Source organism: Mus musculus, chromosome 1, assembly GCF_000001635.26.
Source record: "Mus musculus strain C57BL/6J chromosome 1, GRCm38.p6 C57BL/6J".
NCBI lineage: Eukaryota > Metazoa > Chordata > Mammalia > Rodentia > Muridae > Mus > Mus musculus.
The window spans coordinates 58,996,422-59,023,845 of NC_000067.6; the positions used below are offsets into that span (position 1 = coordinate 58,996,422).

Genomic DNA, 27,424 nt, shown 5'->3' on the forward strand with positions numbered 1-27,424 from the left:
CAGGAATTTGAGATGTCCTTCTGGGAAATATGTCTTTGCTAAATAAAGCCTGACCAGTGGTTTTCTTCCTTACGATTGACCAGTGGCCTGCTACCTCCCAGTGCTTTTCTTCACTCTCCTCTGCTTCACTACAACTGTATTTCTTGTGCCTACCTTGTTCCTCTGGCACAGCTAGGATCACTTTTGTTGTTTTGAGTGGTGCTAGGGAGATGGGCCTCACAGTGACCTTGCCTCTGCTCTTCATAGCGGCAGCTGGCTCTTCCTTTTCTGAAGTCTTTTGGAACACTGGGAGCACTTCTTGTATTTACTAGCTTTGGGCCTTTCTTGCTGTTCCTTTTGGCTTCTTAGCCTGGACCCACCATTCAATAAAAGTAGTCCCTGCATTCTTTCTACCTGGAAGAGCAGTACATGATATTAAAATGAACAAAAGTTCTACCAGCTCAGAGAACTATAGACTGTTGAATCTAGAAATGTAACTAGAGCTAAGTTAAGTTCCATTGCTAAGCACAGACAGATGCAAATGGAGAACTGGCAAACTAGGCGGGTAGCAATAACCAAGTGCCACAAATGCTAAGGAACTTAAAGACTACTTCACCCCAAAAGAGGAGCACTGGGGTGCAAAACTAATGCTAATGAACACCAACTGAATATACATTTTTTAGTTTGTTCTGCAAGGCTTATAAACAAAAACACGTTTCTGTAGAATGTTTATTTTTCACTTTAATTATAACAAAATGGTCTAACAAGATGAAATTTAGTTGCTGACTTCTATCACACAAGGATAGATCTCCAAACCATTTTGTTAATGGAGAAATTATATTCTGACTGGTGGCATTACATATCATTCTGCATTGTCTAGCATCTGGATAATCTCACTAATGAGCGGACGCTTTTCAATATCCTCTTTTAATTTCCTTTTGGACCGCACTTTACGGATTCCATACGCTGGGGTGACATATAAGTGAAGTAAGCCCGCTGAAACCATCCGAGGACTTGCAAATTTCCAGGCGGCACTTTCTCGTCGTTTGTTAGGCTCTGGAGCAGTGTATGGTCGTGCACAGTGTTTTGCCTGATTATGGGAATCTTCTGGACTCTTGCCTAAAAGTCTTGCTCCTGATTTTGATTTTTTAGGACATTTAACTGTGGGTGCGTGTAAATCGTCGAATCTATCCAAACAATCCTAAATATTGAAACAAAATATCAAATTGGTAAATTAGGCTTCTTAAAAACACATTGTTTTGTTATAAGAACTCTTTGTAATAGCAACAGTTAAGAAATGAATGCCCTGATGTCTTATAGGCAGTCCCAGTGCATGCTCTGTACCCAGCGCTTGCCACTAAATACTCCCTTACAAGTCATGTTTAAAAAACAAACAAATAAACCAAACAAAAAACCCCTCACCTTTTTAGAGGACTTGATGCTTCAAAAGGGTGAAATATAGGAAACTTAAACTCGGACAGGCTTAAGGAGCTGTCCTCTGGGGTCAGACCAGGCAAAGCTAGTCAGCCCCGTCTATAGTTCTTCTAGTCCAAAATAGCCTTCCCATGACCTCAAATATAAGTAATCAATTTTGATATTTTACTGTAATAGCATCTAAACTTATACTGATCAGTCTATACAATAACCATCTTTGTTAATATATATATATTAACATATATATGCATAGGTACAGCATAACAGTCAAGAATATGATTGTAATATTTGTTTCTATGGAACTTAATCTCAGTATATAGTCCGAGCTGGCCTCTTACTCAATCTTCCTGTCTCAGTTGCCTGATTGCTAGGATTTTAAGTGTATATCACCATACACATCTTGAGTATTATGTTTACATTAAAAATAATTTGCAGCCTGGGCTGTGGTGGCATATGCCTATAATCCCAGCACTCAGGAGGCAGAGGCAGGTAGGTCTACAGAGTGAGTTCCAGGATGGCCAGGGCTACACAGAGAAAGCCTGTCTCAAAAAAACAAAATAATATCAAAATATATTAAAATGTATATATATATATTAGACCATATGTAACATTAAATATAAATAAATATATAAGTAGCATATAATAGTTTTATATATTATTTTGGTTTTATAATGTTTAACAGTATTATTATTTTCAAGTGTAGTCCCATCACTCAGAGGGTAGAAGAAGGAGGGTTACCATGAGTTCAAGAACACCAAAATAACAAGAGGGTAAAAGGAGCAGCTCTCCTCTTTACACATTTTATGGCCTCATTTTGAAATAAAAATATAAAGACCTACATGTACCCCCTAAAAGGCTATGGTGCTGTTAGCTATACAGTGGTGTGAGCTAGTTTATTCACATAGTGGTTCATCCTCTCTGCGAGGTTGGAATATGACAGCCACCCACAAGAATGGCTACTTTGATGAGAGAGAAGGTAGGAGTGGACCAGATGAATTGTAGGTCAGAAAGGTTGGATAGGACTAGTAAGTATTTGAACAACCAGAGAGATGGACACCCATCCTCTTCTATCGTTTTGGGAGGCAGGGGTGGACAGGATCTTACACTCTAGTTCACACTAGCCTGGAACCCACTGGCTTGGAGCTCACTGTGTAGTGTAGGTTGGCCTAAAACTTGAGATCATCTGGCCACTGGAGTGCATGGTTTACGTACATGCCTAGTGATTCTTTTCCCTCTAGTGTGGGTGGAACGAACCCAATCTCATTTTTAAAGAGAGTTTCTGCTGGGTTAATAATTATTAACAACTTTAGCTCCATAGCTGATAGCTGGGGCATCAGTGGAAGGACAGGAGAGCCTCACCACTGGTTCAAAAGAAGTGCCTTCTATTCCTAGATTTTAAAGAAGGACTTGCTCCTTCAAAAGGAGTGGGAAATATGAAGTTGAAAGCTAAACAAACGTAAAAGACCGTCTCTGGGGTCAGGTCCAACAACACAGCCTTTCCTGTCTTCTGGCTGATTCATTTTAGAAATTCTTCGATTTCAGAAACTAAAAGGCCATCTTTGCAATCATCTGGCAAACACTCTACTGCCATGCAGTTCTGTTGTGCACTGGCTATAAAGGTTTAAGCCATGAAGTCCTCATTAGGGAGATAATGAAACTGCCCTTCCCTGCTCTCATGGACAGGGTTGTGAATGCTGGGGAGAATTTCAGCTGGGAAATGCAAGCAGTAGGACCTGAACTGAATCTCCAAAATCCACATTAAAAGACAAAGACAAACAAACAAACAAAAAACCTGGGCATTTTTTGGCAAATAAGAAGCAAAAAATAAGCATTTGGAATCCCAGGTCCAGGATGTAGATATAAGATTCCTGGAGCTTGTTAACCAGCCAGCAACTCTAATTGTCAAGTTCCAGACCAATGAGATACCCTGTCTCAAAGCAAAACAAAAATAAATAAAAAATGTGGATAGCAGGGAAGAGCAACAGCCAGGGTTGACCTCTAGCCTCCACAATATGTGCATGTGCACCTATACACATACACACATGCACATACACACACGCACAGTAGCTCAATACTAAATTACTGTATTTAGATAGAAAAATCTAAAATTAATGATATAAATTCTTATTCTACCACTATACAACTGTTAGAATACTTACATGTGGTATATAGCTGTTTGCCCTACTACTATAAAGTTATTAGTTTGCGATGTGAAACAACCTTAAAGGAATTATTCAGAGATTAGATTTATTTTCCCTTTCAAAGGCAGATTTACACACATCAAGTTACTGATTTAAGATCAATATTAGATCTGAATAGTATTCCAAATTATGAGTCATGGCTATTATATAAATTAACAGGGAAAAGCCATGATCCAAAGTATCAAAAGACACAGCCTTCTGTTTCTGCATTTCCTAGCTTTAGAAGGTGCACATACTCCAGAAAATCAAATAACCCCATTAAAAAATGGGGTACAGAGCTAAACAAAGAATTCTCAACTGAGGAATACCAAATGGCCGAGAAGCATGTGAAAAAATGTTCAGCATCCTTAATCATCGGGGAAATACAAATCAAAACAACCCTGAGATTCCACCTCACACCAGTCAGAATGACTAAGATCAAAAATTCAGGTGACCGCAGATGCTGGCGAGAATATGGAGAAAGAGGAACACTCCTCCATTGCTGGTGGGATTGCAAGCTGGTACAACCACTCTGGAAATCAGTCTGGCGGTTCCTCAGAAAATTGGACATAGTACTACCGGAGGATCCCGCAATACCTCTCCTGGACATATATCCAGAAGATGTTCCAACTTGTAATAAGGACACATGCTCAACTATGTTCATAGCAGCCTTATTTATAATAGCCAGAACCTGGAAAGAACCCAGGTGTCCCTCAACAGAGGAATGGATACAGAAAATGTGGTACATTTACACAATGGAGTACTACTCAGCTATTAAAAACAATAAATTTATGAAATTCTTAGGCAAATGGATGGACCTGGAGGGCATCATCCTCAGTGAGGTAACCCATTCACAAAGGAACTCACACAATATGTACTCACTGATAAGTGGATATTAGCCCAGAAACTTAGAACACCTCAGATAGAATTTGCAAAACACATAAAACTCAAGAAGAAGGAAGACCAAAGTCTGGATACTTCTTTCCTCCTTAGAATGGGGAACAAAATACCCATGGAGGGAATTGAGACAAAGTTTGGAGCTGAAACAGAAGGAAGGACCACCCAGAGACTGCCCCACCCAGGGATCCATCCCATAAACAGCCACCAAACCCAGACACTATTGCATATGCCAGCAAGATTTTGCTGACAGGACCCTGATATAGCTGTCTCTTGTGAGGCTATGCCAGTGACTGGCAAATACAGAAGTGGATATTCACAGTCATCTATTAGATGGAACACAGGGCCCCCAATGGAGGAGCTAGAGAAAGTATCCAAGGAGCTAAAGGGATCTGCAACCCTATAGGTGGAACAACAATATGAACTAACCAGTACCCCAGAGCTCATATCTCTAGCTGCATATGTATCAGAAGATGGCATAGTCGGCCATCACTGGGAAGAGAGGCCCCTTGGTATTGCAAACTTTATATGGCCCAGGACAGGGGAACACCAGGGCCAAGAAGAGGGGTGGGTAGGTAGGGGAGCAAGGCAGGGGGGAGGGTATAAGGAACTTTCAGGATAGCATTTGAAATGTAAATGAAGAAAATACCTAATAAAAATATCTAATAAAAAAGATAAATAATAATCATTTTAAAAAGAAATTAATAAGAAAAAGTAAAATATGGCCAAAAAGAAGAAGAAGGAGAAGGAGGAGGAGGAGGGGGAGGGGGAGGAGGAGGAGGAGGGAGGAGGGAGGAGGGAGGAGGGAGGAGGAGGAGCACATAAAGCTCAGCGTCCCAATCATGGAGCAGGAAGGGTTAAACTGGAGAGGGATTGGAGGTGGGGTAGAGGAGGAACATGGGATAACTAACACTCAAGACCGTTCTTTTAAAAAAAAATCCATATGGAAACCTATCTGCTACCTTAGAAGTGTGTGTGTGTGTGTGTGTGTGTGTGTGTGTGTGTGTGTGTAATGGACACAGTTCAGAGAAGAAGAAACTGTGGAATGCTCAACTCTAAATGGGACCTGTGTATCCCATTCTCTCTTCTCAAGGCTGTAAGAGCCAGAGGCAACAGATGAATACAAGGAGACAATGTCCTCATGACATTAAGAGGGCACCACTTAAAGCACAGTGGTTGTGACAGCTAGTGTGTGTGAGGTCAAACCAGACAAAAATCTCAGAAGATCAAGTCCCAAGGAAGATCCCCTACCCAAGGATACTGGCAATTGATAGCTGCTAGAGAGGGAAGAGTCGTTTTTTCTTTAAAAATATAGCCCCTAGGAAGTTGTCCACACTACACACATCTAAGAGGTATATGGGCAGCACAAATAGGACTTGATTGGGGGGGGGGGCGGGGAGACACATCGTGGGTAGGCAGGGAAGGAGGGTGGATCTGGGAAAAGTTAGAGGAGGGAGGGAAGAAATCAAAACACTATAAAATTTTCTAAGTACTAGTTAAAAACAACCTAGAATTTAATTTTCAAGATCTTAGAATGTGATAGCTGAGTAGTACTCCATTGTGTAAATGTACCACATTTTCTGTATCCATTCCTCAAAAAGGGTAAAAGACCAAAAAGTAGATATTTAAACTTTAAATGTTTAATTTATAATCCAACAGGGGAGGTATAAGCTATATATATATTCTTAACTCCTAACAGAATCAAAAAAGCTTCATATTTATTTATTTATTTAAAAAAAAAAACCCAGCTATTTGAAAAAGCCCCGTGTACAGTTCTCTCTCTGGAAGAAGAACATCTCACGTTTCTGTGGTATTTGGCTACTGCTCATGCTGTGCAGGCTAGACTGCAGAGAACCCTAGGCTAACTTCAGCCAGGGTGGTAGTCAGCCAGGCTTTCAAACACAGGGCTGGGTGCCTGGGCTTCAAACCTGTCAGCATAGAGGGCTTTCCTGGAGAAAAGAGCATCCTTTTCTAAGTCAAGGTGCCCTCTACCTACCTCATAAAAAGCTCTCTGGTTTTATAGTTGTATTTTGAATCAGTTGAGATATTTGGATTTCAGAAGATTTTTTTTTTTTAAATGTGGAGGTCTGTATTCCATGGGACTACTAAAGTTACACACACACACACACACACACACCTGCACTCAGAAGGCATAAGTATTCTAAGGCACATTATTTCCCAACTGTTGACAACTACAGAAGTGAATACTTAGAAAAAAAGCGTTATTACATGTATAGTTCTCCTTGCAGTCCAGTGAAGTAAATTCCTTGGCGCAGACTTCCGGAGATGAGGTCTTGTAGTGGGCAGTGTGGCTGGTAGTAACCTAACTATCTTGTGAAATGACTTCTTTGGTTTGGTGGCGTGGTCTCTTTCTTTTCTTTTGGATTTCGTGTTTTCTCTCTTCAATACTTCTGGGAAGAAGAATGGTCTTGAGCTTTTCTCCTTTTCTTTATATTTAAATGACTGTGATTCAGAGATCTTGGCACGTTTTTCATTGCAAGCTTCATATGGGTTTCTATAAAGAGTTTCCATTTCATTTTTGAATTGTGCAAATGTAACCAAGTGTTTTTTATTGTTATTATTATTTCCTTTCAGTCTCTGATAATAGTGGTCTAATTTCGATTGCTCCCCGATCTCTGGCTTGACATGAATGAAGGTGTTAGTCTTCCATGTAGGGAAGGAGAGCCTGCTTATGGGTTCCTTTTCTTTTGGTATTTTGCAGTTAGGGAGCTTGAGATAAGATGAAAATTCGGTATCAAGTTTTTCCTGTGCAGTCAATTTATAAAAGTTATTGTTTTCCCTCTTGTCAAGTAGCTTCATTTTCAATGTCTTTTCTAAGCAAGGTTTTGATTGAATTGTTTTTGATCTACTATCCCAACTATATGGATCTTGAATCTCTGTTTTGTAGACAGAACCTTCTACTTGAGTAAACTGCATGAAACCATGATCTTTCTTCTGTTTCTTAAGTGATATGTCTGAAGGTCTTTCTGGTGACCTAGTTAGTGGATTTGCCTGGTTATTTTTGTTGAGGAAAGATTGCATTTGTATTAAATTCAGTGTTTCTTCTTCCCTGGTATAAATATTTTTCTGTTCCCATATTGCTGGTAGGTTTTCTTTTAAAATTTGTGAGAAAGAACTTTCCCTTTCTTTCTTCCTGGACAGTTCTGTTTCTCCGCATTTATCTTTAAGCAGCACGTGTAAAGCTGCATTTTGGCCATTTTTTAAATATTTCATTTGCTCTTCTGAATCCTCCCTCATAAAGTAACTTTCATTTCTAAAAGGTAAATTTGTTTTTATGTGTTTTAATGGTATGGAAGGGGAATGGAGTGAGATAATTTCCTGGCTGATCCCCTTTAGCTGCCTTTCTGACACCAGTCCTGACTTATAAAGTTTTTCTATAAAGAGGACCTGGAGGTATTTGCTCAAATCAGTTTTTAGACTTAATAATTCATTTTCTGATAAATCCTGAAGATAATGTTGTAGAGATTTGGTTACAGGGTATTGCATGTTTATTTTAAGGCTTGAACCAAAATTCCCATCTGCAATGTCTTGTCCTAGCTCACTCTTACTTCTTACAGGGGACATGCTGGCATGGAGAGCCATAGCGTCTGTCTCATTGAATAAGTTGCTCACTGAAAGATTCTTCAGGAAATAATTTTGGAGAATTTCACTTAGAAAACCTCTAAGCTTTGTTTCTAGATGTTTATCTATGAAATGATGGTTAAAGTTGTTTACAAAAGACATGATTTCTTTTACAGTTTCTGAGTATTTCTCCTGAAAGGGAGTTTGCTCTTTTAACTCGACTTTCTCATTCATTAGATAGAGCTTGTGATAGATTGTTGGTAAGTCCTCCTTGGTGATGTGGCCTGACTCTGTAAGTCTTTCAACAAGGTAATGCTGAATGTGTTTACTTAACTCAGACTTCAAATTTTTTACTTCTGTCTCCGAGAGTTTCTCTAGAAACATACGCAGCTTTGGATTCAAAATGGGTTTCCTGTCTACTTTTTTGTCTGCTTTGTTAAAATTCTCTTGAGTTTTTTCTAAGTGTTCTGAACCACTTGATGAAGAATGTTTAATTAGACTTTCTGAGTCTTTTTCTGGTTGTTGTCTTCTTTCAGACTGATTGTATTTGAAGAAAATACTGAAGATATTTTTTAGGATGTTTTTTAACTTTGCTGTGTCGGTGTCTTTAACTTTATCTAGTGAGCTACTAGAACTTTCTAAGTTAGAGTCTAGCTCCATCTCCTCTGTATCATTTGGTGAGTCTGACTTTGTATCTCGTACTGGATATTTTGACTCTTGTGTGGATATACTTTGGCAGTCTTCTGTATATTCAGCTCCACTCACAGAAGAGTCTAGGGGGTTGATGCTAGATGTATTCTGCCTGGAAAGAAGTTTTATTTGGCTTCTACTATCAGAATACTGCTCTGTGGAAGAGGTTGTCTGTGAGTCCAACAAAGAGTTCTGATGTTCTTTATCAAGTTCTATCACTTTGATTACCCCAGATTCTAACAGAGTATTTACAGGAAAGGACTGTATTATTTGGCTTATGATCGATTTGGACTGTGACAAGTTAACGTCACTGTCCTTTTCTTCATAGTTGATAATGTGTGAAGTTACACTTCTCTCCCAAGGTGTCAGCAACTGATTTTGTGAGTCCATCCGGGCCTCACTTGAGCTCTTTATTCCTATTCCCAGTTGTGAGAATATGGGTGCAGTGAATATTTGCTTGATAACGTACTCATATATGCTACCACTTAAAACATGTTCAGAGCTAGATTCTTCACTTACTAAATGTTTTTTCTTGAAACTACTCTTTCTGTTCATTGGAAAATTTCTTCCAGCAGCCTCTAAGAGTTTTTCAGAGACATAGTCTTCTATGTCTGAAGATTTTCCTGGTTCACCTTCTGGGAGTAAATCTTGAGGGCTATTTTTAACTACAGGACTTAAAAGAACCTGGGAATTTAGAAGGTCTTTTGATGAACGCCAGCTGTTTAGATCTTGGACTTTTCCCAACACTCTGTCATCTGTGCTATCAGATGGCCTGCTGTGCACACTTGGAGGTGGAGAATAGCCTTCATCATTTGTGTAGAGTTCTGATTTAGAAAACAACTCATCTGAAAGGTCTTGCAGATTTTTACTTAAAATTGATTTGAGTACTATTGACTGTTTTAAAATGTCAATATCAGATGTAAAATTTACCGAGTTTGAGGAGCGATGTGTGTTTATATTTTCAGTCACTGATGATGCTCCTTGGACATTTGGGAGCCATTCTAACTTACTCTGTTTATCTGAAGAGTCTATTGTGGAGACAACAGGATCCAGCATGTTCTTAGTACCTGAAGGTTCCGCTGCGTTGGTAGTAGTATCTGAATTGACAGTAGGACTGCTACTTGCCGAACTATTGTTACTATCTAAAGACTTTGCTGAAATGATATTGGGATCATATGACAACTGATTAGTATCTGAAGACTTACTTGCATTGATACTAGACTCACGGCTCAACTTACTCATATCTGAAAGCTTCATTGAAATGATGCTAGGATCATGGGATAACTTATTAGGATTTGAAGACATTCCTGAAATGATACTAGGATCATGGGATAACTTGTTAGGATCTGAAGACTTTGCTGAAATGATGCTAGGATCACGGGATAACTTAGGATCGGAAGACATTCCTGAAATGATGCTAGGATCACGGGATAACTTAGGATTGGAAGACATCCCTGAAATGATGCTAGGAACACGGTATAACTTATTAGGATCTGAAGACTTTGTTGAGAAGATACTAGGATCACGACTCAACTTACTAGGATCTGAAAGCTTTGTTGAATTGATGCTAGGATCACGGGATAACTTGTTAGGATCTGAAGACCTTGCTGAAATGATACTAGGATCATGGGACAGCTTGTTAGGATCTGAAGACCTTGCTGAAACGAAGCTAGGATCACGAGATAACTTGATAGGATCTGAAGACCTTGCTGAAATGATGCTAGGATCATGGGACAGCTTGTTAGGATCTGAAGACCTTGCTGAAACGAAGCTAGGATCATGGGACAACTTGTTGGGATCTGAAGACTTTGCTGAAATGATACTAGGATAATGGGACAACTTGTTAGGATCTGAAGACTTTGCTAAAACGAAGCTAGGATCACGGGATAACTTGTTAGGATCTGAAGATATTGTTGAGACGATACTAGGATCTCGGGATACCTTATTAAGATCTGAAGTATATGAAGATTTATTTCCATTGATACTAGGATTATGGGATAATCTATTAGAACCTGAAAGCTGTGATGCATTGCTACTAGGACCTTGGGACAATTTATTGCTACTAGGATCACTAAACAGTTTAGTATCTGAAGGCTTTGTTGTATTGGAACTAGGGTCACTAGACAGCTTCCTATCTGAAGGCTTTGTTGTATTGAAATTCGAGTCCTTAGACAGCCTCCTATTTGAAGGCTTTGTTGTATTAAAACTAGAATCAGTTATCAGTTTATTATCAGAATCTGAAAGCTTTGTTAGGCTGACAACAGGATTATCACTTGCAAAGATACTCTTTGTATTTAAACTGTTTGCTGAGTTGAAAACACTATCAAGCGACAGCTTATTCTTCCTGTCTGAAATCACTATTGTGGCTGTTATCAGGTCAGGAGGCAAGCTGTCCCTGTTTACCATCTGGACTGTGACAGGGCTAGGGTTTTCAGCCCATGTTGCATCAGATCCTGCAGACCCTGAATGTCCTGGGTAAGGAGGATCTTGATCTTCATGCTCTAAAATCTCTGCACTTGACGTGCTTAGATTTCTGTATCCATCATCATGATCTTTCTTCTTTCTGAATGACATTTTGCTGTTTATGTTTCTTAGAAAAGGATCAAGACCACTCTTGCTGAGTTTCTGAAACTACAGTATAAAAGAAGAAAAGAAATTGCTTAGCGTTTATTTAAAATTATAGTGACTTTTCTAGTTAGTTTTCATAGAGCAAGTTGTCAATTGACTCATCTTTCCCCCTTGTTTATAAAGGGGAAAAGCCAACTTTATTTTAAAATACTTGAAGTTTGAATGAAAATGAATTTTTAGTGAAAAAAATTAATTCTTAATTCTAACACTATATCTATATGGTTTTTTGTGTTTATGTTTTTCTAGTTGGAGTTTTTCTGGTGAGGCACTGCCATTCCTAGCTTTTAAAATTAAATTTCTTTTGCTTACTTATTTATCTACTTACTTTCAAGGTGGAACCTTGTGTTGCCAGGTAGGCTTGGAATGTCCAGGTCCCAGTGATCCTATTATCTTAGTCACTCTGTCTACAGTGACATCTTTAAATACTTAAAAGCTACTCATAAATACTTTTTTTCTTTAATTGCTAGATTTAGTTGTGTCTGTGTAGACAGCACATGGTAAATGCCAAGGTCAAAATCTCATCTACCATAAATATTTACCATTTAGTAGTCATTTCTGAATTTTAAAAAAGTGCATGCAAGTGGTAAATGTCCATGGCATTATTCTGTAAAGGCCATCGCAGAGACATCTAAGTGTCAACACTGAAGGCCTCCCCGCAATCTTTAATGCACCACAGTAGAATCTTGCTTTGTGAGTATACAGTATTATGACTTCAGATATGGTTAAGAGAATAATTAGCAAATTTCTGGCTTACAGTGAAATTTCAGTAAAATAGCCATACTAAACTGAGACTTACGTATTCGATCATTGAAGCAATCTTTAAAATCTTTGTCTATGTTTTTTTTCCTTCTTTTTTAAAAAATATTTTTATTACGTATTTTCCTCATTTACATTTCCAATGCTATCCCAAAAGAGAGGCCCATTGGACTTGCAAACTTTATATGCCCCAGTTCAGGGGAACACCAGGGCCAAAAAGGGGGAGTGGGTGGGTAGGGGAGTTGGGGGGGGTGGGTATGGGGGACTTTTGGTTTAGCATTGAAAATGTAAATGAGCTAAATACCTAATAAAAAATGGGAAAAAATATTTTTATTACGTATTTTCCTCATTTACATTTCCAATGCTATCCCAAAAGTCCCCCATACCCTCCCCCCCCCCACTCCCCTACCCACCCACTCCCCCTTTTTGGCCCTGGCGTTCCCCTGTACTGGGGCATATAAAGTTTGCAAGTCCAATGGGCCTCTCTTTCCAGTGATGGCCGACTAGGCCATCTTCTGATATATACGCAGCTAGAGACATGAGCTCTGGGGTACTGGTTAGTTCATATTATTGTCCCACCTATAGGGTTGCAGATCCCTTTAGCTCCTTGGTTACTTTCTCTAGCTCCTCCATTGGGGGCCCTGTGATCCATCCAAGAGCTGACTGTGAGCATCCACTTCTGTGTTTGCTAGGCCCCGGAATAGTCCCACAAAAGACAGCTATATCAAGGTCCTTTCAGCAAAATCTTGCTAGTGTATGCAATAGTGTCAGCGTTTGGAAGCTGATTATGGGATGGATCCCAGATGTTTTTAAAAAATATTTCGTTTTCTTTTTTATTTATATGTGGTTGCCTGCAGAGGGCAGAAGAGGGCTTAGATCAAACCAGGTAGTTGGAAAGCACCCAGAACCAAACTCTGTCCTCTGAGAGAACAGCAAGGACTCTTCACCACTGAGCTGCAGTGATAGATAGCTCAGCTGTTAAAGGCTTCATCTTCTAAATCTTAGTCTAGATGCCTCTTGTTTCGTATCTTTGTGCAACTTCTACATTGTCAGATTGGAAAAAATGCAAAATCTGAAATAATCAGTCTAATATTTCACTTCAACTCACTTCAAAATGCAAGTTAGTGGTTATAATTTATTACAATTGCTTTTCAAATGCTTATAGATACTCAGGTGAAATATTAAGAATTTCCTGGGGTTTTCATTTGTTTGTTTTGTTTTTATTTTTCAGAAACACATATTCCAAGATTTAATTTTCACATTGAAATTTACTAGGTCAAGTGAGTTTAGAAATAAATATATCTAAAGGTAGCCAGATATTTCTAATGAATAGTTCTGGTCTGGGAAATTCATGCTATCTATCTATCTATCTATCTATCTATCTATCTATCTATCTATCCATCCATCCATCCATCCATCCATCTATCTATCTATCTATCTATCTGGAGAAACCTAGTAATTGATTATAATTTTGGTACCAGACTAGGATAACAGGACTCACCTGATGTTTGGGTTTGAATTCTGTAGTTTCTGCTTTGCAAACTGGTATGGTGTAGTCTTTTTGTGCAAAAGCCACCTTGTAAAAGAGGAAGTTTTAATTTTAGACAACTTGTAATACAAAAATGTTTTCCAAGATCATTTTACTCTCAGTAGTAAAGGTATAGAAGTTGTTTAAAGCTAAGTAAGAATTCTGTCTCATACTTAAATTGCTTTTGAGATTATCAAGTGTCCAGTGACCTTTTTTATGTGGCTTAAGTTTGTCAGATATAGCTACTCCTATTTGCTTTTACATTCCATTTGCTTGGAATGGCACTTTCCATCTCAGCCTTTGCTCTCTCAGTCTGCATATGTCTTTGCAGCTGTGGTGAGTTTTCTGGCAGACAGCAAAAACACTCAGATCTTGTTTTCTCATTCAGTCAGCCACTCTGCATCTTTTAATTAGAGTTAAGACAATTTACCTTTAGATTTGTTATTAAAATGTCTGTGCTAACTCTCAAGCTCAGGTGGTGGGCATTTGCAGAGTGCCTGACTTGTTAAATAGGTCAGACTGGTGCTCAGGACTGCACTGTGCTCTGACCACTGAGCCATTTTCCTAGCTCCCTCAGAATAGTTCTTATTAAATTTTTGAGAACCTATTATTTTGTCATTCATTAGCTTAATTAAGCAACTACTGTAAACAAGGCCCCCTCCCCTAAGTTCTAACGTGGGATAACATTTAAGCAGTAACCAACTTTAACATGCAGTACGTTCGTTTGGCTTTGAGGACATCAGTGGATTTTATGGTGCTGGCTTTCAAAGGATATACTTTATTAAAAATTAGAAATTTTCCATTAACTATGAATTCTAAAGTTTAGGCATAGCTCATTGTAGGGACTCCATGCAATCGTGACTCCATGTTGGCTCTCATGTAAAGGCATTCTCTCTTCACTGGGTAGGAAAACAACTACCACTAACTACTGATATGAAAGGAGAAGGCTTTTAAACATTCTTTTTTTCTTTTTTTTTGGTTGGGAGCCAAGTCTTTGATGGCTGAGCCATCTCTCCAGCTCTTTAAACAGGCTTATATAGATTATATGCTACCAGTTTGTCCTGGTGACAACATAAAGAAAGGCTCACGGATTGCTTAACCCATTGGGGTTGTGATAGTATGCTAACTACATGGATGATTTTATTAAATAGCATTGGGAAAATGATATTCTTTTGAATAATACATGAAAAATACAGATTGTTTGAAAGATATACATGAGCTGGTTATACAGCTAAGTTGGTAGAGCACTTGCTTAGCATGTGTGAAGCCCTAGGTTCAAACCCAAACACCACACACACACACACACACACACACACATACACACACACGAAAAAAGAGGTAAAGATAAAAAATAATAAAATAGAAAATCTAGAATACTAATGTCATCTTGGGGAAAAGAAAAACCTTCTAGACAAGATACTAAAACTAGATATAATCTAATAACCACAGAAGAAAAGCTACTAAATTTGACCACATTTAAATTAAAAATCAAACAGCATAGATAACAACGCATTACATTTTAGAATATAAAAATATTTTCCCATTTAAGTGAATAGGTATTTAACCTTATTTGTAAACATGGACAGTTGTAAACAGTCAGATAAATAGCAACACAAGGGCAGCACACATGTGAAAACTGTTCACTCTCATTAAAAACCAAAAATGAAATGCAAGTATTGGTGCAATATTACTGTTATTCATCAAATGAAGAAAAACTAAAATGTGGAGGATGGGTGGATGGGTATTTGACTATATATGCATGTTAGTACATCTGGTTTAAATGGTAACCTTGCAGTGTCCACTGACATTAAATATACTTATAGTCTCTGATATACTATTCCTACTTCTTCTTTTGTGTGAAAAACTTGCTCATACAGAGAATAAAAGGGTGTTTACATTAAAAAAACGCCTACAATGTTTCAAGTCTGTTGACGTTTCTTGAAATAAGTGATGGCACACAGCATAAATTACTCCAAGTTTTATGACTATGAAAACGGAAGAATATGGATATGAGTCTTGATATTTCTGCCAAGCTCCTGGTGGTTCCTTGCACCAAAACCTGCACAAGATTCAACCTCACAAGATTCCATCTATTGGCATCCCTGGCTAGAGCTAAGATAGAGGAACGCATAAGAGAACCTTGCCCCGGTGACATGTCAGTGACTGTAGTGTGGCCTTTACCGTGGGGGCCATGAGCAGTTGTATCTTTCAAGCTATCAGAGGTTTTCAAAATTCTTAAATGTAAATAATATACTAAGAGGAGTTAAACAGTTAAAACTCAGAGATCCACAGTTAGTGGAGTATTTTTAGAGTCTGAAAAGAATTGTTTTCCACAGAGAAAAAGGAGAAAGTGGGATTCCATCTCTAGTGGTGCCTTAGCAGGAGGCATAAGACATCGAGAAGTGGACTGGGGCCATGGCTGGGTTACTTGAAGGAGCTGTTATCTTGTTGACAAGACTTGTACCTGCATAGTTTCCCACGACCCTTGGTTTCCTAAAGACCCTTCCCAGTTGCTTTCCAGCCAAGCATCATCCTTACCTTTCGGAGACTACAGGCAACGTCAGTAGGATGTCTTTCCCAAGATTTCCTTAACTCGATGGGCTGCAGTTGAAGAAAGGTTTCAGAAGATCAAGTTACAATCTGTTTAAAACCATACATGGGACAACTGTGGCTCTGCAGGCCATGAAGAGACATTTAGCACTTTTTTCTACTTAAAAGGGAAATGGAGAGGACAATATGTGCATATTTATTCATACTTAGATTGCATTTGTGATCAAAACATAAGTCTACCACCATTTAAAGACCATTTAAGCTAGAAGATGAAAGGCCAAAGGGCTAATAATAAGACTGACACATGACCATCATTTTCTTGGTGACTTTTCTGCCTTTCTTCTTGTTGTTACTTGTTTGTTTTTTAGTATGTTACAGATATTCAGTGATGAGAAACTCCCGGGATTTTGTAACTTGAACTCCCGGGACTTCACTTTTAAAATTGTAGAGTTCTTCTTTTCATACTGAACATACTTCATGTAATGATTGTGTATGCCAGACCCTCATATTGCTTTATATGAATTATATGAGAATTACACAATCAGCATGAATCATTTGACAGTCTAAGACTTTATGGATTGAAACATATGCCTAAATATTCATTCTTTACTTTGAAAGTAAAATACACTATGTCTTCATTTTGAAGATGCTGAATATAAAACCCTCTTTAAAAATATTGGACCTATCAACATCTGTTATGGACCCAGGGAGACACCTATGAGGCCCCACTCCAGAGGAGACAGGCAGTTAATTGTCTAGGAATGAGACATTTTCTTCAACAGTGTAGTGACTGGTAAGGTGCCTATACTCCTGTAATAGCCTCTCACAGGTTCCTGTAAGGAACTGCAATGAAACTCCTAGGCCACCAAAAAGTCTTTGCAGACATAAGCATATAAGGGGGACTAGCAGGGCAGAGCAAGGGGTCAGCAGGAGGAGAACAAGGGGTGACAGTAGATATGATCAGAACACCTTACAGATGTTACTAGGAATAGAATGGATCCCATCTCTGTGTATACTTAATATATGCTATTAATATTTTTTATGCTAAGTTGCTTTGTCTATAATATACTATACTACACCACACAATACCAATTTCTCTTCAAAATTAAATTCCCATTTCTCCCAACCTTTCATGCATCCTGACTATTGGAGACGGCTTTAGGACCAGTCAATGCCAGTGTTTAAATGGAAGTTAGTTAGCCATATTTGTCAACATTTTAATTTATGAAGGGCTCAAAAACCATGAAGGTGTTATTGAAAGATGGCCACCTGGTTGAGCTGGGCGTGGAAAGGGATGCAGTCAGTCCTTCCCAGTTCAGATTTGTACTCCAGGCGTTGGTCTCAAAATAGAACATTTCTTTTAACACACCGTCCACCTTGGTTCATAAAAAATACTCCTTTTTCAACTTCAAATTACTCCAAAGCTTATTTTCCCATAGAATTCTGAAGATTTTGTAACTTGCTTATGAAGTTTAGCTGTTTAGGAATTTGTTCTAGAATTCTGAAATGTCTTTAAGTTATAAAGCTGTTGCCCTGGTGATAGATTCTTTCAAACTTCTAAATCTGACATAGCTAGTCTGCCTTATAAGCTATTCTTTACATTTCTCTTGGTTTTATTTTAGTTTTATGTGTGTGTATAGATTTATCATCCTTAAGAAAGACATTTAAGGTAAGTTTTCTTTTACTTAAAAAATGCTGAAGAGTGTTATGAAAATGGAATCATAGACCTTATAATAATTGATAGAAGTCTATTTTACTTAGCATAATTCTCAAAAATAATCAAAAATTTAACTTTATGTGTCAATAATTTATTCCTTTTCCTGATTATTGTTCCATGGTTTGTTTATGAATTGGTGACATCTGATTGTTTCCAACTTCCAGTGGTAAATAAGGCTGCCAAGAACAGTTTTCAGGCTTTTCTTCATAACATATAAATCTTAATTTCTCTAGGAATTCAATTACTGGCAGGAAAGATCGAGTTTCTGTCTTTTGTTTTTTTAAAGAAACTATTAATCTGTTTTAGGAGTGACTTCATTCTATTTTAAACTTTAGATGAGACTTGGTCCATGATTCATTTTAATTTCTGTCTGTGAATGTCCAGTTGCTGCAAACACAGTTGTTGGAAAGGCATCATTATTAGCCATTTCATTGTACCTGTGGGGCTGTTGTTGGCTTGTTTTGTTCTGAAGATTTTATTTATTCTATATATTCATTTTACTTTTTGAGAGTTTGCTCTCAGGTTTTTATGTGTACCATGTGTATGATTGGTGCTTACAGAGGTCAGAAGAAGGTATGGGGTTTCTTCTGCTAACCTTCTGGAGTAGACTACAATGTGGGTGCTGGGAATTGAACTCAGGACCTCTGTAAGATCAACAGGTGCTCTTAACCTCTAAGGTATCTTGCCAGCTCCACTAGTATGCTTATTACCTCCCACTGCTCCATGTACCTGTTGTTCCTCCAAAATCACACTCAGTTCTCTATTCAAAGTAATTACTCCTGTGTTGTTTCTTGTAAAGATTATTTTAAATAATCTGTGTCTTTCTACCGATATATTTTTGGGGTGATATTTTCTTTACAAATCTGCAGTTTAGAAAGAATCTACATTGAATCTTTGGAGCAGCTAGGAGAAAACTAACAACTTGACTGTGTTGACTTTTCCAGCCTTGAGTCCTGTGGGTCTCTATTTATTTAGGTGGCAGTGTTCTTCACCATCAATTGTCATTTTTACTATATGTTGCACATGTTTTGTTACATTTATAACTATTCTATGTTATTGTTACATTGCTATTTCTTGGTATTTTTATTGTTAACATATAGAAATACTACTTATTTTTTCACAACTGAAAAAAATATATATATACAGTGTGTCATCTGAAAATGCAATTTGTTTCCTCCTTTCTGTTCTGAGTGACTTTTGTGTCCTTATTTCTGATCTTTAAACAGTCTTTCACTATTTGGTATAATATAGTATGTGAGCTTTTTTAGAAAGTTACTTTTTATTACAACTTTGTTCAGAGTTTTATATAATGGCTAGGTGTTAAAATTTCTGAAAAGCTTTTTGCCCCGTTCATCATTCTGCATTAGTTCATTCCTATAATCTGTTGATACACATTTCTTTAGTACTCATAAGACTATTCAGGTGGTCTACTTTATGTGGCTGAGAGGGAGTTTGTGCCCATTCTGTGCTATGACATTGACTGCTACAGTTATTAACCATACCTTTTTGGTCACTAACCACGTACATGGCAGTGGGCTTAAGATTATATTTCCTAATGATGCCATAGTTTTTATAAGTATACTCTGTGGGTCTTTTTAACAATAAAATTGCATTTTCCAGAATGTATATCTATCATTAAATGGGATGTAACTGAATATCTAACTCCTCAAGGTGAGCAGGCAGATGTAACCATATACACTCTAGGATCAAATCCCCAAATCCCTATGCCGTTTATTTAAAGTCAGCTTCAGTATCCTCACCTGCAATTAAAAAGAGTAGAAATTCCGACTTTGTGAACATCAAAATAAAATAGTTCTCATTAACAGCTTAAAAATGGTGCCCATTCTAAAGACTGCCATATCCGGGGATCCATCCCACAATCATCTTCCAAACGCTGACACTATTGCATATGCCAGCAAGATTTTGCTGAAAGGACCCAGATAGAGCTGTCTCTTGTGAGACTATGCCGGGGCCTAGCAAACACAGAAGTGGATGCTCACAGTCAGCTATTGGATGGATCACAGGGCCCCCAATGGAGGAGCTAGAGAAAGTATCCAAGGAGCTAAAGGGATCTGCAGCCCTATAGGTGGAACAACAATATGAACTAACCAGTACCCCCCTGGAGCTCGTGTCTCTAGCTGCATATGTATCAGCAGATGGCCTAGTCGGCCATCAGTGGAAAGAGAGGCCCATTGGTCATTCAAACTTTATATGCCTCAGTTCAGGGAAACACCAGGGCCAAGAAGTGGGAGTGGGTGGGTAGGGGAGTGGGTCGGGGAGCGTGTGGGGGACTTTTGGGATAACATTGGAAATGTAAATGAAATAAATACCCAATTTTAAAAAAAAGGAAAAAAATTGGAAAAAAAAAAAAGAAGAAGGAGGGGACAGGGGAGAAGAAAGAAAAAAATGGTGCCCATTCTAGCATAATCTCATTAAGTGCTAGTTTCTGGGACCTGCTGAACAGTAGGTATTCCCATATGTGTATCATGAACTGAATCAACTTAATCACAGATAATAGTGAGAAGACTGGTGCCTGAATCCATATCTTCACATTGGAATCTTGGGCTCCTGTAACAACATGGTGCTATACAGAAACCATGCCTTTCCAGGCAGATTATAGAGTCAGGTGGAATTTTTGTGCTATTTTAGATGCATGAGTTAGTATGAAGATGTAAACACCAAACATTAAAATTTCTAGGACATCTTTTAATGGCTTACAGGAACAATTGGTTGGAATATTAGAGTCAGCAATGTCCTAGAGAACTGAAGACTGCAGATTTTACAGTGATTGCTACATTCTGTTGCATGGGATCCAATAAATTCTCACATCAAACCTACTCTCTATGAAAGAGAATTAGTGAGAAATGCCTGTGCCCTGGATTCAGTATTAGTTAATCATTAAATACTATAAGAAAAAGTGCTGATATTTCCTTAGGGCTTGGATGTTTTCCTCTGTGAGCATGGTTCTTCCCTTCTGGATGTAAAATATGAGGTAGGCAAAACTTTTCTTTCTCATTGCCTTTCATCTAGATAGTTACTTCTTGCTTGATCCTTATTTCAAGCCACACAATTCCTATTCTATTTCTGAAATACTTGTTGCTGTTAGCTTGACATATGTATAAACAAGAGAAATACAAAAAGTGCACTTTAAATATAAATGGGCAATTAGGATAAGAAAATTATTGCAGGATATTTGATCATACTGAAGACCCTAAGATTTTTTTTTCTACTTAAAAACAAAGTTTATCGTTGGGTATGGCTTAGCCCTTAGTACATACTTTTAATCCCAAACAATGAAGGTAAAGTTAGTTTGTAGAAGGAAGCAGCCATATTTGAAAGTGATGACTAATTGAGTGGCAGACAAAGAGACAAATCAGAGAAAGACTTGACAGAATAGGATCTGCCCAACTCTCACGAGAAGAGAAAGGAAAGGGAAGCTACTCAAGAGAGCAGTGGGGTGGGGCAGTCTTACCTGGGCAGTTGTACAAAGAGAGACAACAAGCCAGACCCAGGTGAAGACAGAAGGAGCCGGACAGTGAGAAGGACCAGAAGATTAGAACAGATTGCCAGAGTTAGTTTGAGGTCAAGCAGAGCAAAAATTCAGAGTCTGAAAGAGAAGCCAGATTGAATCAGTCAGCTTGAAGAGGAGTTTGAGCCAGAACAGCTGAGTTGACCAGGCAGCCAGAGCTCAGGAAGAACAAGCAAGGCTGAGCTCATTCAGCAGGAAGTCTCAGAGGCTGGAAACATTCGAGGCCTAGATAGGACTGTACGAAGGCTACAAGCTTCCAGGATACGTTGCCTAGGTTAGTAGCTAGAGGCAGCAAGACATTGAAGATGACAATCGTTCAGGAGAATAAAAGATACTATTACAGAAAATTGCCTTTTAACATTTTTTTTAGATTTATTTATTTAATTTATGCCTACATTATGTACATGCCCCACATTCCTACTTGATGTTCAGAGAGATCAGATGTTACCGCCTGGAACTGGAGATATAAGAGATAGCTGTAAGACACCAAGTGGGTGCTGGGAATCTAACTCTGATCCTCTGCAAGAGCTGGTAGTGTTTTTAACTTCTGAGCCATTTCTCAAGCTCTGAAAATGGCCTTTTGAAAAGATGCTCGTATCACAAGAGATTGGCCTATACCTGAGCTTCCTAGTCTTTGTTTTACTAGCTATGTGGCTCACTTTTAAAAATAGCAAAGCAATGAATTGAACTTGTAGGCTTGCAAAAATCAATGAGACATATATATATTGCTCTATAAATGTATAAGTATAACCCTAAAATTGACAATAAATGCATTCATGCATATTGTAGAATGGTGATAAATAATAACTAAATAATAGAAATGACAATAGTTTTTAAAGGATATATCCATCTACTTACAGGTCTCCCTTTCTTATTTGTGTTTAAATCTTCGAAGGGTTTATCAGGTATTATTAACACATCTGAAAAAGAATGAAAAACAAAAGTCATATCAATTGTTTGGCACTTGTAACATTTGAGAAGGGAAGTGGGCTTTATAAGTACATCTCTTGGCCAGGAGTAAAAGCAGAGTGGCTAAAAGTTCAGGACCTGGACTTCACAAGTTTGTCCAACTGACCATTTAATTGGGCAAGTAACTTGCCTCTTCTGGCCTTGTTTTCCTGATCTGGCAAGGGATTGAGACCTTATCTGGAGGAAGGTTTTGTGATGTAATGTCTAAAACATCGAACACTGTGCCTGGTGCATAAGAAGCATGAAAGTAATGTGACTGTTATTGATACCTTACCATCATTAGTGCCCTCTTTACCCTGATCCCTGGATACACTGTGTAACTCTATGATTTCCAGTACTGCTGTTGGAATGTGTGTGGAAAGAAATAGAAGTTACTTGTCACTGCGCTCTGTACATTCCATGCACATAAAACATTAATTTAGGTTAGAGTAGATGTTTATGTTAAGTATTTCTGCTTCTAACTCTGGCTCTTGATGGCAGTTCAAAAATATTAATTAAAACTTAATTAAACATATCATTGTTATGCTCCTACCTTCTGTTGGGAAGGGGCTGCTAAATACTGTGTAATTCAAAGTTGTGCTTCATGACTTGCTCAATAGGTAGCTTTTACACACCTTTGGAGCTGTGTCACTTTCTCTAACATTTGGGTAATTTTCCATTGTTATTTTGCGATCCATACCCAATTCTAGGGAGACAATTTATGTTCTAGATACCTATCATGAATAATACATATTTTCTTAATAATTCAATTTGTGATACCAGAGAAGCATCTTCTTCAGAAACTAAGAAAATTATAAAGTGGAGACCACAATGACCATGAATTTCAATGAATTATTCTGCTGCCTGAATGTTTTGCACAAATACCAGGACTCAGACGTTGCCAGTGAAAGGTACTCAAAAGTAATCAGACTAGCCTGGCATAGTGGAGCATGCCTTTAATCCCAACACAAGAGGCAGAGGCAGGTGGAACTCTGTGAGTTCAAGGTCAGCTTGTTTACATAATGAGTACCAGGACTGCCAGGGCTATGTTGAGAGACCCTGTCTCAAAAAAAAAAAAAATTGGTGTAGCTCCATGCTAATTTATATACTGATGATAATAACTGAAGGAAATTGACAGGGGTACCCTGTGAACATTACTAAATAAACTCTTTAATACACTATAAATATGCCATGTGTAGTATATAATTTATTATGCTAATTATAGAAGAATGGTATGTATAAAAATTGAATTGAAATATAATTTGCTATACCTATATTGCAAGGTATAGCAAAACCATTTTTTTGTTGTTTTTGAGACAGGGTTTTCTATCTGTGCAGCCTTGGCTGTCCTGGAACATGCTGGCTTGGAACTCACTACGTACATCAGAGTGGTCTGGAAATTAAAGAGATCTTCATGCCTCTGCCTCCTGAGTACTGGAATTAAAGCTCTGTGCCACTATGCCTGGAATAGTCACTTTATTTTTATTTTTAATTTTTTTTTGAGACAAGCTCTTATGTAGGCCAAGACTGGCCTCCAGTTGGTTTCATAGCTAGTGACAGTCTTAAACTGATTTTCCTGCCTCACCACACCCATCTATTAAAACCACTTTTAGTACATAATTAGAAATCCTATTTAAGTAGGGTGTTGTTGTTATTGTTGTTTGGAGATGAGTTTTTATGTAGTCCAGGTGGGCCTCAAACTTGCCATGCAACAAAACTGAACTTTTGATCCTCTACCTCCCAAGTGCTGTGAGTACAAGTGTGCTCCCACTACACCTGTTTTATGCTGTGGGGAGGCCTGAGCTTAGGGTTTCCTGCATGCGCAGTCAGCCTTCTACTAACTGACTACATCACCAGCCTCAGTGACCTCACCTGTAACACACAAGTGTTAACTTCACAGGGTTTATTGGATAAGACAGATATGTGAAGTGTTTACAGAGTTCTGGAGACAGACGAAGTCAGTTTAAAGCAACAGAAAAAATAGTAGTTGTAGCATATAGCTCCATGCTTTGTTTATTTGAGGCAGAATTTCACTAGCTAGCCTGAAACTCACTATGTAACTAAACTTGGACTCATAATTCTCTTAACTGCCACCAAACTGGGATTATAGGCTTATGTCTCTGTCTCTAACCCACTCTTTCACTTTAAAAATGGGAAAATTGAGGGGATGGGGATGTAGCTCAGTGATAGGGCACTGGCTTAGCCCTGGGCCTGCTCTCCAGATCTGGGGAAATTTGAAGACTTTACAAAATGGTGACTTAAGATCACAGGCACAGTAGCAAAGCTGAGATAGAATCTCGTTTATAACCTCGCTTTATACAAAAGAATAACTTCCCATTCTGACATAGTTAAAGATAATGGGATATGAAGCCTGCTTTCTCCAGTTTGCCTCAAAAGTTCTTCTATGATTAGGAGAATCCAAAATAGAGGGTTTCGAGGTAGCCATCGGTTTTGTGCTACTAGAACAGAATGCCCAAGGCTGGGAAAAAATATAGGGAGCAGAAATGTATTTCTTAGTTTTAGAAGCTGAGAATTCCAAAATCAGAGAGCCAGGGTCTGGCGAGAGTCTTCTTGTATTACTTCACAGCAGAAAGCAGAAGGACAAGACAGGAACTGGAGATTCAAAAGGTGCCAAGCTCCCTCTATTACAACAAAGCCACGCCTGCAAGAACAAGCCACTCCTGGAGTAACAGTATTAAATCATTCACCCTATTCTCGTGGCAGAATACTCTCTCATTAGGGCCCATTTCCCGGCACTTCTGTCTTGTTAATAATGTTTCCAACACATGCTTTCTGTGAAACACATTAAACCTATAATGCCCTGCTTCTGGCCCTCAAGTGTGAGGCATTTCACATGAAAAAGAAAGCATTCTATCCAGTGCCCCCAGAGTCTTAACTTCTTTTGGCCAGCAACCCAAAAGTCTAAAGTCCAAGGTCTTGTCTAAATCAGACTTGGGTGAGACTTAAGATATAATTCATTCTGTGGCAGATTTCCCTCCAGCTGTAAGCCTGGAAACAAGTTACCTGCTTCTAAAATAAGAAGTCTTATTAAATTAAACAACACTATAATTGCGCTGTAACTGGGCTGGTGGTCCCAGGTGCTATAAGAAGGCAGCGTGAGCAAGCCATGTGGAGCACGCCGGTGACCAGCACTCCTCTGCGGCATCTGCTACAGTTCCTGCCCTGACTTCCGTGGATGATGAAGTACAAACTAGAAAATGAATTAAACCCTTTCCTTCCCAGTTTCTTATAGTTCATGGTGTTTTATCACAGCGATAGAAACCCTAACTTGACAATTTGTTGATCACATTTTTTATTTGATTCTGTTCTTCTTAAGCCCTTCAATGAAGGCTATTCTTTGCCCCCTACAAACATATAAAAGAAATACAATTACTTGCTCATCTTCTATCTGTAGCATACTCTACAGTTATCTTGTTATTTGTAACTTCATTTTTATTAATTCCTGTTGTCTCTTCTGAAGGAATACATAGTCACTGCACAACTCTGACTGTCCAGGTACCACTCTGACATACACTGTGTTGACTACCTTGATTCCTTGGGTATCTTCTGGTTCCTTCAACCCGACACAATTCCTCGGGGAGCCTCTGTCACTCTGACTCACCAGTATCCTATGCTCTTAGTTTTCTGTGTTTATGCTGGATTACTTGATAAATATTGTTATTGTGATAAATATTGTTATTATGATACCACTGAGGAAAGAAGCTCCCTGAAGTAGGGAACTGTGTTCATGGGACGATGGATCCAGCAGACAAGCACGTTGGAAACAAATAGATGTAATATGCTATTCCCTAGTTACATCCGAACATATGTTGAATGAAAAATGTCTGTGCTCCCATTTTTAAGCTCGTTCATATTTTGTTTTGATCTGCTACTGGGAGGCTGTGTTTTTGTAATAAGAAAATAATATAATTTATATCTTGAAGGAAATTGTGATAATCATTATTTTATGAGAATTAGTGTTCCAAACTTCAATGGCCCAATATTTGAAAAATATAATAATTTATAAATAATAGCTTACCTGAAAAATGTGGCGATTTTTCCATTTTACGCCTATTCTAAAATAAAAATGAATGGAGAAAGTGGATAGAAAAACAATTAAATATCAATACAATATTTAAAACAGCATTATTGATGGTAATAAATGAAATTGTTAACATTTGGCTGTATATTATATTAACATAATTTAGCCAGTGCAATTAAGGGTTGTACCACACATGCAGGGCTGAAGCATTGTGTAAATAGGCTACTAAGAAGCAAAAGCCTAGTATTAAAAGAAAATAAATGATATTACATATATTACTACATATTTTTATTTTTCCAAGTCTCAGGAAACAAACAAAAAATAATTTAAAGAATAAATAGAGACAAACTAAATAGAAAATAAAAGTGTATATCAGAAAGATGCTTAGAGACTTGGTCCCTCCACTAGAATGAAACAGTCAAACCCTGATGTAGTAAGTGTTTTAGAATGCTAGACTATAACCCAAACCTTGCAGCAAACAAAGGACTGCTGAGAGAGGGAGGAATGTTTTTAAAGGCAAGTTTGATATTTCATGACATATTGACTACAAAACTAATTCAAAATAGGAACAGCCTTTGTAAAATTACTTTCAATCAGTCAGTAAACATCCTTCAACAGTTAACAACAGCCACCCTTGAAGAAGTGATTTCTACAGTTAACACGTTATATTTCAAATGATCCAATTTTTAACAAAAAGTTACAAGGTATGTATGAAATATGGCCCACTCAAGAAAGAACATGAGTAAACAGATAAAATAATAAATTACAAAAAATGTAAAATATATCCTACAAGAAAAAAACAGAAACCTCCTCCAAGGAAGGCCAGGTTTTGAACTTAGTAGGCATGCGTTTTAGAGAAACTTTTCTAAATATGCCCAGAAATCTAAAAAGAACCGGAGACTCCGAGAAGGCAGAGTAGAGATACCTACCACTTCCCAGTAAAACCTGGTGGCTAAAGAACCCA

The 27,424-nt window shown here is 38.1% G+C and overlaps 1 protein-coding gene across 5 annotated transcripts in view; it reads right to left on the reverse strand.

Annotated features, from left to right (window-relative positions):
• Positions 1–694: 694 nt before the first annotated feature.
• C2cd6 (C2 calcium dependent domain containing 6) overlaps positions 695–27,424 on the reverse strand; it is a 97,908-nt gene continuing 71,178 nt past the window's right edge. Inside the window, exons 1-8 of one of the 5 annotated variants that reach the window (XM_011238636.3) lie at positions 26,458–26,504; positions 22,329–22,390; positions 16,213–16,275; positions 13,648–13,722; positions 10,602–11,393; positions 10,165–10,196; positions 6,720–10,116; positions 701–1,180 (exon numbers count right to left, since the gene is read on the reverse strand). In XM_011238636.3, the coding sequence (XP_011236938.1) occupies positions 842–1,180; positions 6,720–10,116; positions 10,165–10,196; positions 10,602–11,393; positions 13,648–13,722; positions 16,213–16,275; positions 22,329–22,390; positions 26,458–26,482 (4,785 nt within the window). In that variant the 5' untranslated portion in view covers positions 26,483–26,504 and the 3' untranslated portion in view covers positions 701–841. Of the gene's footprint in view, positions 1,181–6,719; positions 11,394–13,647; positions 13,723–16,212; positions 16,276–22,328; positions 22,391–26,457; positions 26,505–27,424 lie in introns of those variants that run through there. The other 4 variants (XM_017313438.2, XM_011238635.3, XM_011238634.3 and 1 more) reach the window with 4 other exon arrangements.